The sequence below is a fragment of the Oxyura jamaicensis genome, chromosome Z, assembly GCF_011077185.1.
Source record: "Oxyura jamaicensis isolate SHBP4307 breed ruddy duck chromosome Z, BPBGC_Ojam_1.0, whole genome shotgun sequence".
Classification (NCBI taxonomy): domain Eukaryota; kingdom Metazoa; phylum Chordata; class Aves; order Anseriformes; family Anatidae; genus Oxyura; species Oxyura jamaicensis.
In genome coordinates, this window is record NC_048926.1 from 49,829,004 (window position 1) to 49,851,853 (window position 22,850).

The 22,850-nt window shown below is 35.6% G+C and overlaps 1 protein-coding gene across 1 annotated transcript in view; it reads right to left on the reverse strand.

Annotated features, from left to right (window-relative positions):
• Positions 1–12,046: 12,046 nt before the first annotated feature.
• The window catches only part of SLC27A6 (solute carrier family 27 member 6), a 36,147-nt gene continuing 25,343 nt past the window's right edge, over positions 12,047–22,850 (reverse strand). Inside the window, exons 6-10 of the mRNA XM_035310059.1 lie at positions 18,868–18,958; positions 17,145–17,343; positions 16,445–16,542; positions 14,723–14,853; positions 12,047–12,590 (exon numbers count right to left, since the gene is read on the reverse strand). Coding sequence (XP_035165950.1) covers positions 12,414–12,590; positions 14,723–14,853; positions 16,445–16,542; positions 17,145–17,343; positions 18,868–18,958 — 696 coding nt within the window. The 3' untranslated portion in view covers positions 12,047–12,413. The remainder of the gene's footprint in view (positions 12,591–14,722; positions 14,854–16,444; positions 16,543–17,144; positions 17,344–18,867; positions 18,959–22,850) is intronic.

Consider the following 22,850-nt stretch of genomic DNA (forward strand, 5'->3'; position numbering starts at 1 on the left):
ACTTTTACTTTTACTTTTACTTTTTTTCTTTTTCTTTTTTTAATTCTTTTTCTCTTTTCATGGAGAAACAGAATATAGGGGGAAAAGAGGTCCAGAGATATTTTTAGCTGTAATCTGTTGTCAGTATCTTCAAGAGAACAGAATGAATATACTCTTATAGTCACTCCAGGTCTGGCAACGATTAATAAACTATATTCATAACAGCAGGGCTGAGTGGCAAGTGACCAATTTTTGCAGGTAACATACATAAATATGTCTGAGGCATTTAGTAAGAATATGTACGATTTCCTGAGGTGGGTTTTAGTGCTGTAGCACCGAAAGAAGGGCAAAAGATTAAAAAAAAAAAAAAAAAAAAAAAAAAAAAAAAGCAAATGTACACGTGCTTTTACTTTTTTCCAAGAGTTTTTTTGTCTTTGGTGGGTTTCTTCTACCAGGAGCAGAGATTTTATGACTGTGGGCTGTAAAATGAATAGTTTTTCACAACTAGAGCTTAAACATCCGTAATATTAACAGGGCTTTATATATTAAGAATGATGCACTGAAGTATATAGGGCTGAAATTATTCATTGTGTGTTTTCAGTGAGTTCAACTGATTGGCATTGGCAGTGTTATTAAGAATTCTAGTAGCTGAAATCCTTTTTCTTTTTCCTGGTAACCCTTGGGGGTGTTACTTCAAAGTGGAATGACCACATGCAATATTTAGGCTTTAGAAAAGGAAAAGAAAAGCAGAACTCCAGTGCTGACCATAGGGTTATGACTTTCAGCCATACATACTGTAAGGTGTAATGTCCTGTTCTCTATAAGAATTTACAGTGAGAGAAGCTCAGCTATGACCACAGCTATCAGATGTGTAAATTAGCCGTTATCATACACATTCTCTTTGTTCAGGAAAAAACTTTCAGGATTTTTTTTTTTTTTTTAATCTAATCTTGAGAATCAGACATAACTTTTTCAAATGGCTGCTTCTGGGTGACTCTAGTCTTAATGTCACAGTAAATATGTAATTCTCTTGTTCTTAAGGAACATTTAAATAGTACTGTTTTTTTCAACAAAATGACATCAAAATGAGCCATACATTTGTGTTTTATTTTTTCTTAAATGAAGCAGACCCTGTGTGTTACTTCAGTTGATTTCACTCTGTACAGTTTCAAGGTTCTGTAGGCTTCTGTGCTGAGAATACTTAACAGCTTTATTAAGCAGAGGCAGGGTGATGATGACACAAGGTGAGATACTATGATTTATGGGATGTGGAAAGAATGGTTTCCACTGAAGTTCTGTGGGAATTGCCAACAGAACGTGTACAAGGCAGCTAACACAAGGGTAATTGTCACCCACTGCCTGCCTGTGTAAAGAAAGGCTCACCTGATAAAGCTACTATTTCACTGACGGTCCTCGTTACGTCCTGGAAACTGTTACTAGAGAACTCCTTTTCTGGTCTTTGCCCACGAAAGCAAAGCAGAGATTATCTTAACTAGGTCATGTGTTTCTGAAGAAAAACACTTGTAATGAACATTGTGTAGAGAAATTCAAGGAAAATACAGACCATAGGATCAACATTTTGGTTAGGGAGGGTTTATTTTCATTTCATGTTACAAGATAGCTGAACAAAGGGAGAGATCTTAGGATACTGTTTTGACTGCATTTTGCTTTCTTATATGACACATTTCTCTAAAGAATTTTAATACAGCGCAAGAGGAAACCAAAAGGTGTTTTAAACAATCTGTACATCTGGAGAAAACTTACTACCTCAAGGTAGTTCAGAATGTACCTGGCAAACAGCATAGGGACTCTTTATTGTAACAAAGATGTGCCAGTATAAAAATGTATGAAGACAATGGTGAGTCACACTTATTGTTGGTTTGAAAGTATGAATTTCCCAATAAAACCACTTTGTTAATGGCAGATTACAGGTATTTGGTTAGATGTAAGCTTCTCTTCACAAAAATTGGATTTGGATAGCAAAATGGAAATGGAGTCATACAGGTTACACTCCAAAAGAGGTTTTCCTCATCTTATTACAGAATATGGCTTTGTTAGTACAGTGATGTATGACTGATTAGAGTGCTTTCACATACCATCAATAAATAATTTCCTCTCTTACCTTTAATTTTTAATTCTACTGAAATGCTTGTATAGAGACTGAGCTGAATGCACATGGCCAACTTTTACTGACAGTCTGTAGAATTATAAGCATTTGAAAAAAAAAAAAAAAAAAGTTTGTTTATTTGTTTTTGTGTAATTTCAGGAGAGTACTCAAATATCTCCGTTCCCCCAGCAAATCAGAATTATATTCCTAAGGGCTGCCAGGAAGAGGATTATATAGTAAATCCTCTTCTCACTGTTCCCCACTAGGCAGTTTAAGCAGTTCTTGCTCTTCAAGTTGAGTTTTATGTATCCTGTTCTCAGGCATATAGCTCTGCCTTTATTTTTATAAGGAGCTGTTACTCTGCGTAATAGCTATGAATTCTGCTAAGCATCCAAGCTCTTGAATTAGGCACTGGAACAAGGCCTGTAGCAACTTGGGTTCTTTCAGCCACTTAGCTTCAAGGATGAGCAATATTTGAATTAATCATAATGGTTTCAAATGAAGCAAGAACTTAGATCTCTTACAGATATAACCATAAGAGATATATATCCATATATATATATATGGATATAGATATGCTTCTAACTACATAAAAAGCTGGTAAATGTAGTTATAAGTAGAAAAGTTCCATGAAGTAAGACTTCAAAATGTGCTTCACCATTGGAACTTAATCCAGAATTTTCCAAAATGATAGTCTCTTTGTATCCAAGATTTTGTTTTGGATTATTATGGAGATAAGGATTCACTTATAAAAGCTTAGTGCAGTCCAAATTTTTATAGCTAATGTTTTTATTCTGGGCTTTTAAAAGATTTTTTTCATAGACTGAGGACTTCATCCTGCTTGCTTATGAAGCCGGGAGTAAGTGCTAGTCTCTATGAGAAAATAGCAAGTGGTGGAAAAATTGTCTCTTTCTTCCTTGTCTATCACTCTCTGTGACTGACTTAATCACCTCCCATTCTTTACATTTCAGTGGTTAATTTGGGGTGTACCATGCTTACTGGCAACTGACAATTTCTTTGACAACTTTATTTCAAAAAGTGAGAAAAGATATAAAAAATTTGCATAACAAAATGCAGTTAATGAAGATATTTAAGAGGTGTGTTTTTCAGATATATAAATTGTGTTCATTTAATTAGAACAATAATAGAATTATAATCTACAAGTATTAAATTTTATTGCAACGTTAGTTACATAAAAAACAAGCTACAGTTCCTGCTACTCCATCTAAACCTAAGAGCGTGCTGTTTTTTAGAAGCTGACAGACATAAATACTTTTTAAGTTTAAAGCTCTGACATTTGAATCAATGACTTAATTAGCTTTTTATGCATCCACTAAATATAGCTGGTAGTTTTCGACAAAAAAGTTAAATGTCAGAATATAATGTTCATACTTTTCATGGTAGTTTTACTTTCTGTGACTATTATGAACTTACTAAGAAGTCTTATCATTCAAATGTCAATAAAATAGACATCTGAGAGGGCTCTTACTTGCTAATGTAAATATTCATGATGGGCATGCTGTTCTTACATACCTTTAGGACAGTAAGCAGGCAGAGTGAACTAATGCTCAGGATTGTCTCTCCAGAGATCAGTAAAACTGAATGTACCAGCCTGAATCATATTACATGGAAAGTACAGTTTGGCACAAATTAATCCCTCTTTACTGTTTGCTCGTGAACTAAGACTGGTATAGCATGTATGTTTCTGCCTGAGCTTGACAAGCTGTGTCCAGGGGAGGGAGGGCTGGGGAGAAGGGGTTATATCCTGTCTGTAATTGTAACAGTGTGTTACACTCAATGGAGAAAACTATTAGCATATCATAGAAGTTAGGCATGCTAATACCTTGTTAGAAAAGTACTGTAAAGGGCCTAGTAACATTGACTTCCAAAAGATGACTTTGGATACATGTAGGTAGATAGGGAAATGTTTAATAATCTCAGAGGTAGGTATATTTTATTTTATTTTATTTTATTGGTATTCAATACTATGTCTTGATATTAGGGTGATTGTCTCCTACACTTGGAGAAAAAATAAAGACATTAACTGGACTCTCATAAGCAGCTACCTGGTAAGGTCTGCTTTCTTAATTTCTGTACCTTCTGTGAGGCTATGAACCTAATGACTCCATTATTATTATTATTATTATTATTATTACTATTATAAACTCTGAGTGCCTTTTTGCATATGTAGCATGAAAATGTGTCCAGATTTATAAAGTCAGTACTCATTATTGGGTCCAACAGACTTGCTATCCAAAGTGACAATTTCAGCATTAGTATGTTCTGTTCTTAACTTAACTTTTGATTACTTTTTTTTTTTTTTTTTTAATTAAAAATGCAAGTATATTTTTATTATTTGTGAGGAGAAAGGAATACATGAGAAATGAAGCATAAAAAGAGAACTGAATGGAAATTGTGCTCACAATTAAATGTTTTTCTTGAATCTTAAGCAAAATTCTACTTGGCATTACTCATAGAGTCACCAGTTAGTTTCTCTGCCATCCATCATCCCACAGCTGGAATGCAAATCAAGACTGTACAGAAACCTTTTCCTCTTTACATTTATATTTGTTTAAGTTGAAAAACTTAAATCAGAAAACATTATCTCAATGCTTATTAACAGTTTCATTTCTAAAATTGAAAGATATGCAGCTATTTAACTGACTAATTAACTATTGTAAGCATAAATAGTGCCGATGCCAGAGCTTGCCAATTACAGATACCTTTCATGTGTGTTAGATGAAGTGAACTTGTCTGACTTGGAAACCCGTGAGTATATTTTGTCCACATACTCTTAACAAAGATGAACAAATATCTGCCAAAAGCAGATGAGTAATGACAATTACTAGGGAAATAACTGAATAACAAGAAAAGATGTCTGGTTTTGGATCAAATCTACTTTTTTTCAACAGTATTTTAAAAGCAAAGGTATGTCCTTCCATATATTAAGTGCTGTAAAAGAATGGAAAGTCTTTATCTACACACAGCAGGCTGCACTGAATGAAAGAGCATAATTAGTCAGCATTCTTCATAGTAGAATTCTAATCAAGGCATTCACTCCTCTCTTGCAAAATGTACTTCAGATTGGTAAAGATGCTCAGAAGTCAATTTGTTATAATGTTCTTCTTTTCTTTTTCTTTTCTTTTCTTTTTTTTTTTTAGCTATGTAATTGAGTTCTAAACCCAGAGCCACCACAACTTAGCAGGCTTGGCCAGTGCTATTACTGGTAATGCATAGTTTAAAGAACTATTAATTTCTTCAGCATATCAGTACCAGTTACTTGAAGAAAAGGAGGCACTACAAATATATATATATATATATATATATATATATATATATATATATATATATGTTTTTGGTTTTGGTTTTGCCAGCGTACATGCCTTTCTTATGAGTAATAATTATGGAGTAATAATAGTAAAATGTATACAGGACAGGGCACCTGATGTGAGAAAACATTTCCAATGTAGGAATATTTAATAATGGGAACTGTGCAAACCTCACAGTGCCAGGAACAACTCCAGATGGAAGTAGGTCAGTGTATCTCCTGCTGTAAGGCAGCAGTGAAGACTGATTTGCTAAATCCCTCTCTCCTTTAACCACGTCAGTAAAAGCAACTCTTGACTGCCAGATTTGAACCTAATATCTGATGCAGTGTTTGGAGGTACTGCATGAAGACTGTTTCGGTAGGAGATTCTCAGGCTGTGGAGAAGTTGTGGGTTTGTTTGTGATTCAGGAATTTCATTCCCCTCTGGTAATGACCTAGTTTATTTTAAACTAGCATTGCCATCTACATAATATAAATCTATCATTAAGGGTGTGTATGATGTGTCAGGAGTTATGTTCCAAACACCAGGACATAATGTGATGATTTTCTGATGTTACCCTTGTAGTGCAGTTAATTATCAGACTATGCTGTCAGTTACTGACAGCACTACTAATTATATAAGATCTCACTAAATTTATTCCTAAAACTACTGCTGTTCATTTAGAACATTCTTTAGCTTTCTGCTGAATCTTTGCACCTAATTTTACATTAAATACTTTTTGAAGATAGCAAATTTTAAACAGATGGAAATTAGTCACTTAAAATGGGTTTTGACTTAATGAATAATTTCCATAGAAATTAGTATGTGCCATAATTTCTGCCATGAGTGAGAATGCAGTTCAGGTAACCAGTTTCATAGTTAACTGAAAAGGAGTATTTATTTAATTATTTATTTAAAAGCAGAGGGTCTTGTTTTGTTTTGTTTTTCCCTGAATATCTGTCTATCATTTTCAATTTAAAAAATGTAAGGAGGACTGCTTCTCTCTCTTCACCTCGTTTGTCTTCCACACACACAAAATAAGTAATAAAATAAAAAATCTAAATCAACAATAGAAGACATTTTCTTTGTCATCTACAGGGAATTTGTAGAACAATTGAAATAATTTCTCTGTGGTGGCTCATACAGACATGGGAATACTGATGAGAGGGTGTAAGGGATTCACCTGGCAAGATTTTGTCAGTGGGAGGGAGCTGCAGGGCCATCTTCTGTCAGGAGAGGCCAAGGCTGCCCTGTGCTTGTTCCAGCTGCCTACAAAAGCAACCTGCTGCTTGCCAAAGCTAGGCCCATCAGCAACACTGGTTGCACTCTGAGAGAGAAGATTTAGGAAAGGGGGGAAAACATTGCACAAAAGCAGGTGAGAGAGAGGAGTGAGGCAGTGTGAGAGAAGCAGCCCTGCAGCCCGCAGGGGAGTGCAGCAGGAGGGCAGGTGGTGCTCCAGGCAGGCAGCAGCAGTTCCCCTGCGGCCTGTGCAGGGAGAGGCCCCTGGTGGAGCAGGCTGTCCCCCTGCAGCTCAGGGGTCCCACATGGAGCAGATCTCCACGCTGCAGCCCGTGGAGGAGCCCCCGCTGGAGCAGGTGGATGTGGCCTGGAGGAGGCTGTGGCCCATGGAGAGCCCCCGCAGGAGCAGGCCCAGGCCGGAGCTGCAGCCCGTGGAGAGGAGCCCACGCAGGAGCTGTGGGGGGAGCTGCTGCCTGTGGGGGACCCGTGCTGGAGCAGTTTGCTTCTGGGGGCTGGATGGAGCCCGTGGCACGGAGCCGTGTGGGAACAGTTCCTGAAGAGCTGCTGCCTGTGGACAGCCCCCGCAGGCTCAGTTCGGGAAGGACGGCATCCCGTGGGAGGGACCCCACGGGCAGCAGGGACAGAGCATGAGGAGGAAGGAGCAGCAGAGACAAATCCTTACAAACAGACCACAACCCCCCACTCCCCATCTTAGTGCACCACTTGGTGTGGGGAGGAGGCTGAAGAACCATGGATAGTGGCACTGCAGATGCTTCTTCATCTCTTGAAAAGCTATATCCACCGGAGTTAGTGGAGGGAATAAAATTCAGGCCATGATCTGCCTATAACTTTGTATTTTTTTTTTACCATTCTCTGAGGATTCTGAGAGAGATTGTAAAACTAACCCAGACTGCAGCTGTATTAACTATACCAGGTCCTCTAGGACAAAGAGAGTGAGTAGTGTAGACCCTTAGCATTTTACACTCCCTAAATAAACATCCCAAATTCATCTTCAATTTTTTAAATAAATGCCTCTTTCACCATTGACCATCCCCACTTGCAAACAATACTCTAAAGTTCAAAAGTAATTACTCATATTTATTTTAATCCCTCTTCCACAATGCTGCTGCTTTACACTCACCGCACAAAATGAAACTTCCCAGGCACAATTTTGCAGCAACACTCAAGCCCCCAGCCCATTCCATATCTTGGTCTGAGCATGAGGGCAGGAAATGAACAGGTTGATCGAAATACCTCAGCTTTCTCATTCTGAAAGGAAGGGCTTTCCCAGTCTCTTTTACATAAACCTCATTATAATTCAGCCTAACATCAGTTACTTATCAGTACTTATCAGTTCAGCAACTTTCATTAACTGTGGGAAATATAACATTTTGCAGTAACATGCTTCAGTGCATGCTGACACCTAACCCACTAGCTAAAAGAAAGCAAACAACAGCATGGCGAAAAATACACTGTTTCCCCCCTAGGGGAAAATATAAAATAATATATATATATATATATATAAAATATAAAATATAATATAATATAAATATAAAGCCTATGGCTATGTAGCTTTTCCTATTTTTCACAGAATCACGGAACCACAGAATCGCCTAGGTTGGAAGACACCTCCAAGATCACCGAGTCCAACCTCTGACCTAACGCTAACAAATCTGCCACTAAACCATATCCCTAAGCTCTACATCTAAACGACTTTTAAAGACCTCCAGGGATGGGGACTCAACCACTTCCCTGAGCAGCCTATTCCAGTGACTAACAACCCGTTCAGTAAAGAAGTTCTTCCTAATATCTAACTTAAACCTCCCCGGCTACAACTTTAGCCCATTTCTCCTCATCCTATCACCAGGCACGTGGGAGAACAGACCAGCCCTCCACAGCCTCCTTTCAGGTACCTGTAGAGGGCGATAATGTCACCACTGAGCCTTCTCTTCTTGAGGCTGAACAATCACAGCTCCCTCAGCCGCTCTTTGTCAGAATTGTTCTCCATACCCCTCACCAGCTTCACTGCCCTTCTCTGGACTCTCTCGAGCACCTCCATGTCCTTCTTGTAGTGAGGGGCCCAAAACTGAACACAGTACTCGAGGTGTGGCCTCACCAGAGCCGAGTACAGGGGGACAATCATTTCCCTGGACCTGCTGGCCACGCTGTTTCTTATACAAGCCATGATGCTGTTGGCCTTCTTGGCCACCTGAGCACACTGCTGGCTCATATTCAGCTGACTGTCAACCACTACTCCCAGGTCCTTTTCTGCCAGGCAGCTTTCCAACCACTCATCTCCCAGCCTGCAGCTCTGCCTGGCGTTGTTGTGCCGCAGGTGCAGGACCCAGCACTTGGCCTTGTTGAACTTCATACAGTTGGCCTCAGCCCATCGGTCCAGCCTATCCAGATCCTCCTGCAGAGCCTGGCTATCCAGCCAGTTTCAAATCCAACAAAGTGTACGCCAGTCCAAGCCATGAGCAGCCAGTTTCTTTAGGCGAATGCTGTGGGAAACAGTGTGAAAAGTCTTACTGAAATCAAGGTAGACCACATCTACAGCCTTTCCCTCAACCACTAAGCGTGTCACTTTGTCATGGAAGGAGATAAGGTTCATCAAGCAGGACTGCCCTTCATAAACCCATGCTGACTGGGCCTGATCACCTGCTTGCCCTGCAAGTGCCACATGATGACACTCAAGATAATCTGCTCCATGAGCTTCCCTGGCACTGAGGTCAAGCTAAAAGGCCTATAGTTTCCTGGGTCTACCTTCCGGCCCTTCTTGTAGATGGGCGTCACATTTGCTACCCGCCATTCTTGATCTCATAACCATCACAGGGACAGAAGGGCTCTTTTGCAAGTCTTTGGAAACAATCAGATTGTCCAAGCTGTCATGATTACACGAATACAGGGGAGTTGCTGGAATTCTGTATTATCTAGTGGTCACGGCTCGGAAACCAATCTTCTTAGACTATTCAAGCCAGCTGAGTTAGAAGAATAGTGCTACTGCTATAAAGCACCTCAGAGCTCAGAGACACCATCAGCCGTACTGCTACATGAAAGTTAGACACCTGAATTTTCCTTTCTGTAATGCTGTTTCTGCTCTAAACTTCCCATGCAGAAACAGTCTTCTCCATTTTAGGTACATTACAAAATAAGCCACCAAATGCTGACAGTCCCAAATTTTTTTTTTTTTTTTTTTTTTTGGGGGGGGGGGGGGGGGGGGGGGGGTATGGAAAAGTATGTGTTTGTGTGCTTGTATTTTTTTTCATGTTTCTTTTTTCTCCTTTCTTTTGCTGTTAAGTGGTAGAATTTTTTTGCTAGTCATAAACAGTATCAAACATTTTAAAGCAGAATAAACGAAAAGTGGTAAATCTAATTAAAAAATTGAGTATTTGATTTCATTATATTAAGTTTTATTCTACTACAAGATTTAAGAAGTTACTGTAGAACTCAGGGTATAGTTGTGTTTTTTGTTTGTTTGTTTTTTCTAATTATAAAATATGTATTGTTTGCCACATTAGCGTTGCAATAAAAGAAAAGAGATCCTGAAGTATAGTCAACACACACACAATATGAGATGGACATAAAAGATAAAATAGTTTTGATTTCAACAACTTTGCTGAAAATTGTAACCTATCTTGCAAAGTTGGGTTTAACTCTATCATAGATACTTGACTCTTAAATTTGCAGTCCATGATTAGAAAAGTGGAACTGTATTCAGAACAGAGCATTAATATTTTTATCGAACCAAAAAAGAAGCAAAAAAAATCTTGTTTTAGACAGCAATTTGGGGAACTACAAAAAGAAGCAGATATAAAAAGTGGGACTGCTCAGGAAGTGCTAGACCACAGTGACCTCTTCCACTCTTACCTAGCAGTTGTCTCCTTTCCCTTTATGTGCTTAACCTTTTACAATAACATCTAACATGAAGCATGATGTTGGTGAAGTATTGTTTGGCTTTGCTTCCTTGTAAACTGCAAAACTGCAAACTTGCTTATTTGTACTGGCAGTCCCATGAAGAATACAGCATTCAGAAACTAGCAAGTCAAGAATCTTCGTATAATTTTAATTGCATTCTTGTATGCAGAAACAAAGGTCTGGGGTTCACAGCTGGCAAGAATCCACACAGTAGACAATTGATGCAATGCAATTTATTAATTCTCCAGCCACAGACAGCACCAAATGCTGCAGGAGCCCTGCCAGTACAAGGAGACCTCCAGGTGCTGAGGAGCATCAGCCCATAGTTGAAGCTTGCTCCTATTTAAGTTGGCAGCACTTTTCTAATAGTGGTTCATGCACATTTCTGTATTGGGTTCTGGTCACAGTGGATGGTCCAATGTGGTCACCCTTATGGCAGCCACCCCACATGATCAGGTTCCATGTCTGAGAAAGTTTGAAACATGAGGGGTGAGCTCCTATATAGAATATAGAATCAAGAGCATTGTGTGGGCTTGACCTTCAGCCAAGCAAGTCACAGCTGGCTACTTGAAATATGCATGAGATAGCAATAAGCAAGACAGTCCTTAGCCAATTACCTAACTCCTTGCAGTATCTTGTAAAATGGCTCATACACCTTGGTTTGGGATTTTAAGGAAAATCAGTGAAAGTGATAATCAAAGAAACAGAAGTAGACAATTTCTAATGCACTATCTGATGAACAAAGTAGAAATAAACAAAGAAAGACAGAACAGAATCACCCTTGCAGTATTCCATTATTCTGGCCATTAAGGCCACTGATCAAAGCTGGCAACATGATCCATTAGAGAAGGACATCGTCCCATTATTTGTACTGTGTAAGAAATGTATTGAAACAGGCTATTAAAAAGTCTTTAAGCAATCAGATTAACCGAGACAGTGCAAAATTTGTTTAAATAATCTTATATATTTTTAAAAAACTTTTGCAAAACAGTGCATCAGAATATGTGATTTGGAATTTATATTTCTGCTATTTTTATACCCATAAAATAACAATTTCTGGCAGTCATTACTAAGAGTAATAAAGCTATTTATTAGTCAGTATGTATGACATAAAGCCCTTTAAGAATTCATTTTGTGCTATATGAGTGACTTTCTTCCTACTGTTGATATGCTGATAAACTTTACACAAAAGTTTGGTCTATCTTTATAACCTGATACTCTAAAGAGCCAGTTTAACAAATGAAAGAGCATGCATTATAACAAAAAGCCCCAGCAATAATGTTGGTATTAACTTTGTAGTTTTCTGTTTGTTTGGAGTGCTTTCTTCTGTTTCATTCATCTTATGTTCCATCAGAAAAGTCTTCCACATAAGAGTTTTCTTCCAACCCCTTTCAAGTCTTATTTCCTAAAACATATATTTGTAAGTACATATGAAATGTAAATTACATTAAAACTTGTTACTGGCTTATTTTGTCTATCTAGAACTAATAACAGCTTCTGTCACTATATTTTTATACGTTGGATCTTTTTTTTTTTTTACTATTTAGCATTCTCCATATCATTCATGTTAATTTAGTACTAAGAAAAACTATCAGACTCTGCATCTATATTACAAAATTAATATAAAATAGATTTCAATCTTGTTTTACAGGTCATTTACTTGTAACTGATCTCAAGAGGTAGAAATGAGCAATTATCAAGTGAGGAAGGATACAAGACATATCTGAAAGTAAATATCAAGTATATAAAATACTATTCTGGATAATAACATATAAATATTGGTAATTATTTTCACTGCTTCTAACACAGTAGCTCATGTAGAGACACAGACTGTCTACTAATAGCCTATAAGCTTATACGGTTAATTAAAGTTTCATTTGCCCAGATAAGATCCTCTCATGTACTTCTTTGGTTAACAAGATGTATGCTTGCTTAGAATTATCTAAAAAATAAAGAGGATCAGTAACTGTAGATGGATTAAAACCTTCATCCACTAATCGAAATTTTTGTTGTTTGAAAGTTCCGGTCATTTCCATTGTTTCCTGCAGAAGAGAGAAAAATATATTTATTATTCAGTAGAAGAGCTCCTCTTCTTTTGCTCACAACATTTGTTTTGAAAACAAGTTTTTGTTTTTAAAAGTATTACTTAATATAAGATCAATACTGTTTGGCCTTATTACTTTGTAAAACAATGTTTTTCCCAGAAGTTTTGCACTGGACCATCATCACCTGCAGCCTCTTGCTTTCTGAATTGTTGTGTAGTTATCAAAGTCTTTGGCGGAGCCCCATCGTGCATGAGACAATCTAGCATCTTCATTTGTACACATTATAAATCTGCACATCCGAAAGAATCTCAGCAACTAAAATATGTTATTAACAGGAACTACTTACTGAAAAAATAATAATAATAATAATAATAAAAATAAACAGGAAATTCTCTATGTCTGTGACTATTTTGGCATTAAGAATGGGTTGAAAGAATCACACAAAATTATTGTGGTCCAAATAAATCTGTAGTAAGAGACATCTCTAGTGAGATTTTTTTTTTGTATTTCTATTTTTTTTCTAAGCTTCATCTTGTTTTTCAGTCACCATGAACAATATAGAACTCTGCTCTTATTTCCGCTTTCCTTTTATTGCAACATTGCCTCATACACCACCTTTTTCTTCTCTCACATCTAAAACAAATTTTCCATCTGCCTTGTTTTTCAAGCGCATCAATTTCTCCAGTAACTACACTCCATCTTCCTACTCTTCTGTTCTTAGTCCAGCACTAGCCATTGTCTTTCTACATTCAAAACAAGTAGGATTTTCTGTCTTCCATCTAAAACCTCTGTCACAGGCACCACTATCCTCTGCAGTGACTAACTTATTTAATTCTCATCTCAAACTTCAGTAGCCTTATGATTTACCACCAGTCTTGGATTGAACTCCTCCACTACCACTCTAGATCATTCCAGTTACATCTGACTGTTGTGCTTCATTAAATAATTTGTTAAATAATTTTGACAAAGTTCCTAATGACCATATACTTATGAAATTTTAGTGCAGTTATTGCTTATCCCCTTGACTGGTCATCAACCCTTAATGCATTCTGCTATTCATACTTTCTCATACTCCATGGACTTGTGAGAGTATGTTTCTTCATTACGTCTATCCTTCTCTCTTCTGAGATCCACTTACTGACGTCCTTTATCTTCTATCTTTACATTTAAATATAAATATGCAGATAATATCTGATTGATAGCAGAATGCTTTCTAGATTTACTATTTTATTCTCATTTTCAAGCTTTCTCACAGTCTCTTCCTTTTTACCCCTTTATTCTAATCAGTATTCAATCTCCGACTGACCCAGAGAACCAACTTCCATAACCTATGTTGTCTTTTCAATTATTTTGTTTTTCAACTTTCCTTTGGACATAGGAGAATTTCTTCATAACCATCTTCTACTGCTTGCTTTTGTCATGATGTTCCCAAAACACTTACCACAAATGAAGATGCTCACAAGCTTCACTTATCACAGTGATCCATACCATTTGTTTTCTATACTCTCCCTATCTTTTTTCCTATCCATATGTAGCCTATTGTAATCACATTTAATTTTTCAACTCTTTGGCAAAGGGACTTTTTTTCTCCAACAGTAATAATAAACATTTTTTAATTTAGGCCCAGTAAATATGGCACCTTTACAAATGCTTTTGTCTTTTTGTCACTATATTAAATGGCAAATAACATCTCATTTGTCTGATTTGCACTATCAATGTGCAAATGTATCAAGTGTCTCCTGCTCTACCTTTACTTTTCTATTCTCCTGTTTCCATCAAATAAAATAGATTTTAGATTATTTTCTCCAGATGCAATTGTTCACATTTTACTAATCTGAACCTTTTGTTTTCCCATGTTCTTGCTTCTAATCTCCCTAAATCCTTTTGTATGGTATCCATTCTTACTGGTTTATACGATTCGTCCCATTTTAATATAATCTGCAAATTTTATTATCTTTTTGTGTAATTCCTCTCCCCAAAATACCATTAATGGAGACAACAAATAGGGCCATTTCTAAAATTAAATTAAGTGATATATTTGCAAGCACTTTCTTTCTGTTATTCATTCAGCTATCTCTGTGTTCAGATGACATAGATGTTAGTATGCACATTGCAGTAATGCGGCTTACCTGGACTCTTAAAAAAAGAGGATAGGCATAACTTGGTAGATAGGTCACCACTTGCTTATACATTTGCTCTAAGTCCAATGATTTATTCTGCTTTAAAATGAGAGAGGCCATTCCTGCTTTTCCTTCATGATCTGTGGGAAACGAAGTAAAATGAGAATTTTCAAACATGAATAAAGTTAAAATTTTTGTGAAGAATCATACAAAAAAAGAACTACATGAATAAAATAACAGTAATATATCATCTTCTGAGTTTCAGTAAAACAAAATGATTACATGTAGATTTTATATATTATGACATACTTTTGGACATACTTTTTTTTTTTTTTTCCTAATGCTATAGTTTTCCTAATGCTATGAGGAAATTGATTGCAGTTTTTTTATCATGACAGTTCTATGAACTGGTTCAGCTTTTTCTTCATACAGGTAAGAATCAGCAGGTAAAAGTATGCTCTCATATGTTTGATCCTGATTTTCAGTCTGTCTTCTTCATTTTGATTTTTCTTGTTTTGTGGCTTTACACTAGTGGCAAGTGACACCTTTTTCACATTTCAAACACTTATCATTATGTAGTGGGTTGACCTTGGCCAATGGCTAAACATCCACCTAGCCTCTCACTCATTTCCTTCTCTCACAGAACATGGGAAATAGAAAGAAGGTGAGAAGACTCATGTATCAAGACAATGGCAGTTTAAAAGGGAAAGCAAAATGTGTACACTAGCAAAGCAAAAAGAAGAATTCATTCACTACTTTCCACTGGTAAGCAAATGTGCAGGCACTTCCTGGAAAACAAGGGCTCAGCATGGGCAACGGTTGCTTGGGAAGGCAAATGCCATAAACAGAAATGTACCCCCTCTTCTTCCTTTCCCTAAACTTATTACTGAGCATGGCATCATATGATATGGAATATCCTTTTGGTTAGTTTGGGTCAGCTGCCCCATCTACATCTCCTCCCAACATCTTGCCCAACGACTGCATACACACTGCAGAGAGAAAATCTTGACACCGTGTAAGCTTTGTTCAGCAATAGCCAAGCATTGGTGTGTTATCAGCACTGTTTTATCCACAAATGCAAAGAACAGAACCTTAAAGGTTACTATGAAGGAAGTCATCTCCCTCCCAACCTCACTTAGAACACATTTTTAAAAGCCTTTAGCAATAATGGGAATCAGGCCCAAATAATCTCATGAAATTTAGCTTAAAAATATTATTGAACAAATTACATTATTTTCTTCAATAATAATTTATTTTTCTATCAAATTGTTTCTAGCCCTGTATTTAGTTTTATAATATTTCTGTTTTTAGATGGTCATGAGGCTAAGTTAAAAGTGAAATAAAATAGTAGCCTTTATTCATATATTTTCAAGTAACTTTAATTTTTACCTTGTTGATGTGATTATTTTCTGACACATGAAAGTGTGAATTTTCCATAGCTGTCTATTTAATAAAGCTTGAAACTTTCATTTAGGTTACATAGCTATCATAAATTCATGAAAGATAATTTTTCAGAAGTAGACATCATTTCATGCACATAACAATACATGATTCACTGGCTCATTCATGAACAGTTGGTATTTTCTTCATCTACGTACAGATTTTAGCTAGGTATTAAGCAGATGACGCAATCAGAAATGATTCATAGGCTTATAACATGAAATAAAATAGTGATGAGAGTTAACAAATAAACCTAGGGGAAGAAAAACATAAAACTGAAGCTTTCTTTACCTGGCACAGATACACCATACACATTTGCTTCTTGTATGAAGTCCAACATTACGATGACATCAGAAACTTCTGTTGTTGCAACATTCTCCCCTTTCCATCTAAAACATGAAAAAAATAACTTAATCCCATGAAAACATATGGTCATCTACTCTTTAAAAAACATCAACTTTAGTAAGACTTCCATTCAATTTAGACTATTAAAACCTCACATTTGTTCCTGCTTGTCATCTCAGTATATTGCTCTGATAACCAGAAGACAGCACTTGTAATTAAAATGTTACTGGATATTATCTATCACTATAAAGCACAATTAAAGTTTATCATAATTGGATTTAATGGTTTTCAAAATTTTGATGTATATCAAAATATATAAGACGTGACCAGTCTTCAGTATTGATATATTTTTCCTCTGCTTCAGTATCCAATTCTCCTTGCCCACAACAAAACTATCATTGGTTAGTATGATCACTGGAAGTATTGTTCAAAGTCCTGGACTTTGTACAAAACCTTCTGGAAATGATTTATCCACTTTTTACTAAATTAAACTCCTATCACCCACTTAAAGATCATTATAGACTACATCACAACAGTTATAAACTGAACACTTCCTGCTGAAAACAAATAGAACAAGTATTACTCTATCCTGCATGTCTGTTTTTAAATAAATAAAAAAAAAAGTAAAAAGAAACAATGATTATACCTGAAGGTATCTCCAATCCTGTCCCAAAAATACAGGAAGTTCTCATGGTCTTGAACCATTAGATCTCCAGTATTAAAATAAAGATCTCCCTTCTTAAATACTTCACTGAGTAATTTCTTTTCTGTATGTTTCTTATTGCCAGCATAACCAAAGAAGGGGTTCTTTGCATTCACTTTGGAAATGAGAAGACCAGCCTCACCTATATGGAGAAATTGAAATGAATGTAAACCTATGATACACAATTCCTGTACTGCACATTAGTTTTAGTTTGCTACATATGACTTAACAAGACCAGGAATCAAGTTTGGCAGGGTTCAGTACATAAGGCCAAATAATAAAAGCTTACCTGCTTTGCCATTCATACAGTTATCTCTATGTGCAAAGTGACCATAAAGACACAGTACAACATTCTTCACTCAAATTCCCAGTATTTTCTATTTCTTCTTGATGACTAAACAGTTCTCATCCATCAACTGTGAGTTTAGTCAGAGTAAGTTTATCTTCCCAAAGCACTCACTCCAAGTAAACTCCCACTTCCCACACCTACCTGAATTTTTAGTGATGAGTCTCAACTTCTGCGCTTTCCTACTGAATTAGAAAGCTAGTGTTTCTAAAGAAGCAGTTGTTCAACCAAGAGAGTAAATCCTTATTTAATCTCAGAACTTCAGAAGTTCTGAGAACACTTTAAAGAATTTTCATTAATGTGATAAAACATTGTTGCTTTCTTTGCAGAGTAAAATATCAGTGTTTTAATATATTATTTCCTAAAAAAAAAAAAAAAAAAAAAAAAAAAAAAAAAAAAAAAGGATAATCCTGTTTTGCATGTCCTACATCACAGTATTAGTTTCCTGAAAGTGGAATGTTATGAACTCCTAACAGTTTTGGAAGCATGTTCTGAACAACAAAGCCTAAGAGTTGCATTACTTTATCAAAGAAAAGAATTGCAATGATTAAAATATGTAAAATAAAAATATATCTGATGTTATGTCACTTACATGTTTTGGGAACCATATTTTCCTGGAACTACCCGCGTCTGATTACGATGTGCTACAGAATCTCCAAACTGTTCTGAAAAATCTGCCTCAGTGCGCTGTTAAAGCAGTCTGCCTGACCTTTAAATATGAGTTTGTCTCACTTCAGCTTCCAGGCATTAATTACAGCTGTTATCTTCCCACAGTAAAATAGGTATAAGATAAACACTTTGAAAATAGGTACAATAAAGAAAAACTAGATATCTAATAAGTATTTTGAATACAATTATAATCAAGCAACCTCTTATATATGTATATATTTGATAAACTAAGTATAAGAACACTTTATCAAGAGCAGTTAATCTCCAAAAAGCATTTGCTCTATATCCACCAGACTTTCTTGTAGATCTCTTAGGCAATCATCTCAGTATGTTAACCTCCTTTAAAAAATACAGATCACATTACTTACATATTCAGTGATAATACCGTATTGTCAGTTTTATATATTGTTCTCTGTGAATATATCCAAGGATATCCTAAATTCTTTTGGTGTCAGCACTGTTGTGCTTAATAATGTTCTGTCTTATATCAAAAATCATATTGTTTTTGTCAGAGCAAACAATAATAATTTATGTTGGCATAGTACAGTAATACAATAGCAAACAAACAAACAAACAAAACAAAACAAAACAAAACCTTTGAAGTATTTGTATTGCAAGCAAAAGACCATTGTATCCTCCTATAATACATACCTTTCTTAACTTTCTCACACCAACCATGCTTATTTCTAATTGGTTCGTCTTTCTGGAAATCATACTTGATTAATTCAAATGGAAAAAAAAGCTAAAAAAGGGAAAAAGTGTCATCAGTTATTCATCTACACAGTGACATCTGGTGGCAGCAAATATAAGCAAAGAAACCTTTAGCCTTGGTTATCTAAAAGTAGAGTGCATTTCATTTAAATGTTCTATATGTAAACTTATGCAATTTCCTGGAGGGAAGTAACATCAGAATATTTATGTAATCTTGTAACTTTCAAAAATACTTGGTGAAGACAGAATTGTGATTTTGTTCATTTCCTTATAAATTAGTTTTGGGATGCACATATCAGTGGAACACCCAATATGAATCAGGATAATAGAAGCATATCTGAAATTTGAACTGACATTTAGTGGTGGCTGATAGGAAAAGTCTTCTAGGGATATTCTGGTGTCTAAAGCAAATGGGAAAGCATGGGACTACATATCCTTGCAAACAGAAACCTGCTTCCTACTGGACTTTATTCTTGCCTAACTAGCCTCAGGTCTTCCCTCTGAAAAGTCCTACCATGAGCATCAGCAGAAAGATATGTATTCCTATGTTATTTTGCAAAGTTATGTAGCTGTGTATGTGACATAATTATGTCAGGGTCAGTTCTGCATTTCTTGGAAATACTGTGAACCTGTGAGTCCTAACACTGCTAACCTAACTGATCTAGTTTTATTTTACAAACAACCTTCCTCTCATATCAGTGTCATAGAGAATATGACTGAGTTAGCTGAAGGAGAGGGCAAGATATTCTCATCAACACTACAAATCACGATATTTTTACTTACTAGATATGCAGGTTCTGACTCTTACTTCATCTTACTTTTCTACTGTGATATAAATCTAAATTAGACCTAAAAGATACCACATGGACCACTGTTGTTGTGGTTATTATCCTAAGGCTTTGATTTGTCCAGCTTCGGAGTCTTCTAATTTCTGTTTCCCTAAAGAAGTATATCGGCAATTTATTTAACAATGTACTTAATCTATTTAATGTTAGGCAAACCAAGGATATATAATATCTTTTCCCATAGAAATCCTGACAAGCAGAGAAACCAATTTAAAAAAAGTTCACTTTTCACTATAAATAAATGTAATGTAATTGAAGGATGCTGTTATGAAAGTGACTGAAGTAGTGGATTGGGTGCCAAAACATAAAACCATTTGCTTTTCTGCACCTAGTTTCTATGAGTTGTACAATGATTTTATTCTAATTTGAAATGTCTTTGTAGCTATACAACATCATTTTGTTTTCAAGAAGTCCAAATAAATATTGGCTCTGACCACTCTGTTTTGCTTGTATCCCAAATCTGAAAAAAAGATATTTTTAACAGTTGACCAAATGAACAAGGTTGAAGTGTACTGTGCAAAATCAAGTCATGATCCAAGAACTGGACACTTTTTCAATAAAATCATAGGGATTTTTTCTTAATAACAACATTCTATAGTGCTTATCAAAGACAAGAATTTGAGAGCTAAAGGGTTTACCTTAATTAGAAAATAATTGTTTTACTCTTGATAAGCCACATGAGAGGTAGCTATAATGAACAGTAAACAGAAGGGGTTTTTGTTGTTTTCCTCGGAGAAATTATTTCTTCAGATTTCTACGTTTAATTGCCTTTTTTTTTTTTTTTACAATGATATTTATTACTTTAATAGTATGAAATGTTATTCTGATATTTTTGTATTTGATTGGAACAGTAGTTTGCCCTGCTCAGTTCCATTTTCATTCATTTACTCCTTCAGAGCTCAGTAGGTATGTTTTGTACCCAAATTAGTCTGCATGATGCATTACTTTAAGTTGTTTAAAACAGTCAGAAGCTTTAATTCAGTATTTGAGATCATCTAAAAGACTGATGAGACTTGACTTTTAATATTTATGCCACTGCATACATCTTTTCCTGCTTGCAGCTTTGACGTATTATCTATGCTTATTGCAGTTAGGTCTTCGAAATAAGTCATGCAAATACTTAATTAAAAAGAGAAAACAACACATATTGCATTAGACATGCATAATGAAAGCATATGCCAATATACTTTCTGTTCAAACAGCTGTGTTTATTCAAACAGCTTTCTTTCCATATTAAATAATAGAAAATGAAAGCTCCAGAGCAAATCATTTAGTCTGGGTACTGATCTACATTTGTTTTATCCAATTTAAAATTTATTGGAAAAGAACGCTTGAACTGTTGAAGCATTACCATATTATTTTCACACAGTAGTGCATGCAGCATTCATCATTTTAATGTGTAGTTTACTCCCTAAATCACTATGTAAATGCATAAAAACAAAAGGATTATTTACCTAGTTGAAACTTAAAATGAGTTATACTACAATGTTATTGTCTATTACTGTGCAATTTGGATGTTATTTAACAACAGCATTGCAAAATCCTATTTTTTTTTCTAAAAAAAAGGGAAATTTGAGTTGTTAAATGTTGTTTCGAAATTAGCTTTGATATTCCTAAAGTTTCAACTTATACTGAATGACAATGCAAACACACAAAAAAATATTTAAAGCTATGCTTGATATTAACAGAATCACCATACATTCCACCATAAGTAAGATAATTTGGAATACACTTAAATTACCTTAGATTATCTTAGATCAAAACTAGCCAAAAGAGCAGAATCAACGCTAATTTTTAGTTAATCTGATAAGCATTCCTGTCCAATGACCAATGAACTTAAGAGCTTCTATTGCTTGTACAAACACATATCAATGCTTTGTCTGTGAATATAGTTTCACACAGTCTTAAGACTTGGTTAAACATGACTGCTTTTAAACTAATAATTATCTCTTCTGCCATTTGCTTCTATGGCTATATGAAAAAAAGTGCATAGTATTAATTCTGTGTTGCTGTTTTACATAAGATGTTTTAAATACTGAAATGACATATGGATGTATTAGAACAAGTTCAGAGGGCCACAAAAATGATCAAGGGGCTAGAGCACCTCTCCGATGAAAACAGACTGATTGAGTTGGGTCATTCAGCCTGGAGTATAGAGGGCTCCAGGGAGACCTTATAGCAGCCTTCCTGTACCTAAAGGGGGCCTACAGGAGAGCTGGGGAGGGACTCTTTGTCATAGAGTGGAGTGACAGGACAAGGGGTAATGGCTTTAAACTAAAAAAAAAAAAAAAAAAAAAAAAAAAGAGAGATTTAGATTAGTTATAAGGAAGAAATTCTTCACCCAGAGGGTGGTGAGGCACTGGCACAGGTTGCCCAGAGAAGCTGCGGATGCCCCATCTCTGAAGGTGTTCAAGGCCAGGCTGGATGGAGCTTTGGGCAACCTGGTCTGGTGGGAGGTGTCCCTGCCGATGACAGGGTGATTGGAAATAGGTGATCTTTAAGGTCCTTTCAAATCCAAGCCATTCTATGATTCTGTGAATGTTATCAATTTACATTTTCCATGAAATATGACTTAAATGTTTTTCAGATCGCAGCTGATTTTGATGCATAAAATTTCAATTAAGAAAGGTTTATATTCCTATAATTGTTGCAATACTTATGTTTAAAATAATGAAAAAATAAATTTATAAATAAAATTTTGAATACATTTTTTGTATGCTGTTCTTTCAGGTATTCTTGCCATGGATTATTTTTAGGCCTTATCATACGCTTTCTTGTATCTCATCAGTTCCATTCCCACATTGAATATTCCCTGCTGTCACACAGAATATATTTCAGTGCAAGACAGACATTTAGATACATATTTGATAGATGTTACTGAGAGTCTTTTTCCAAAAAATAAAAATAAAAAATTATATGTATGTACATAATTGATTTTATAATACATTTAATGTATTATGATAGCGTCATAATAAAATCAGTCATAAAAGTTAGCATACAGATATATGTCAGGTGTAAACTTCAGACAGCAATTTATTATATTACTATGCTAATCTACATAATCTTCTTTGTAAAATA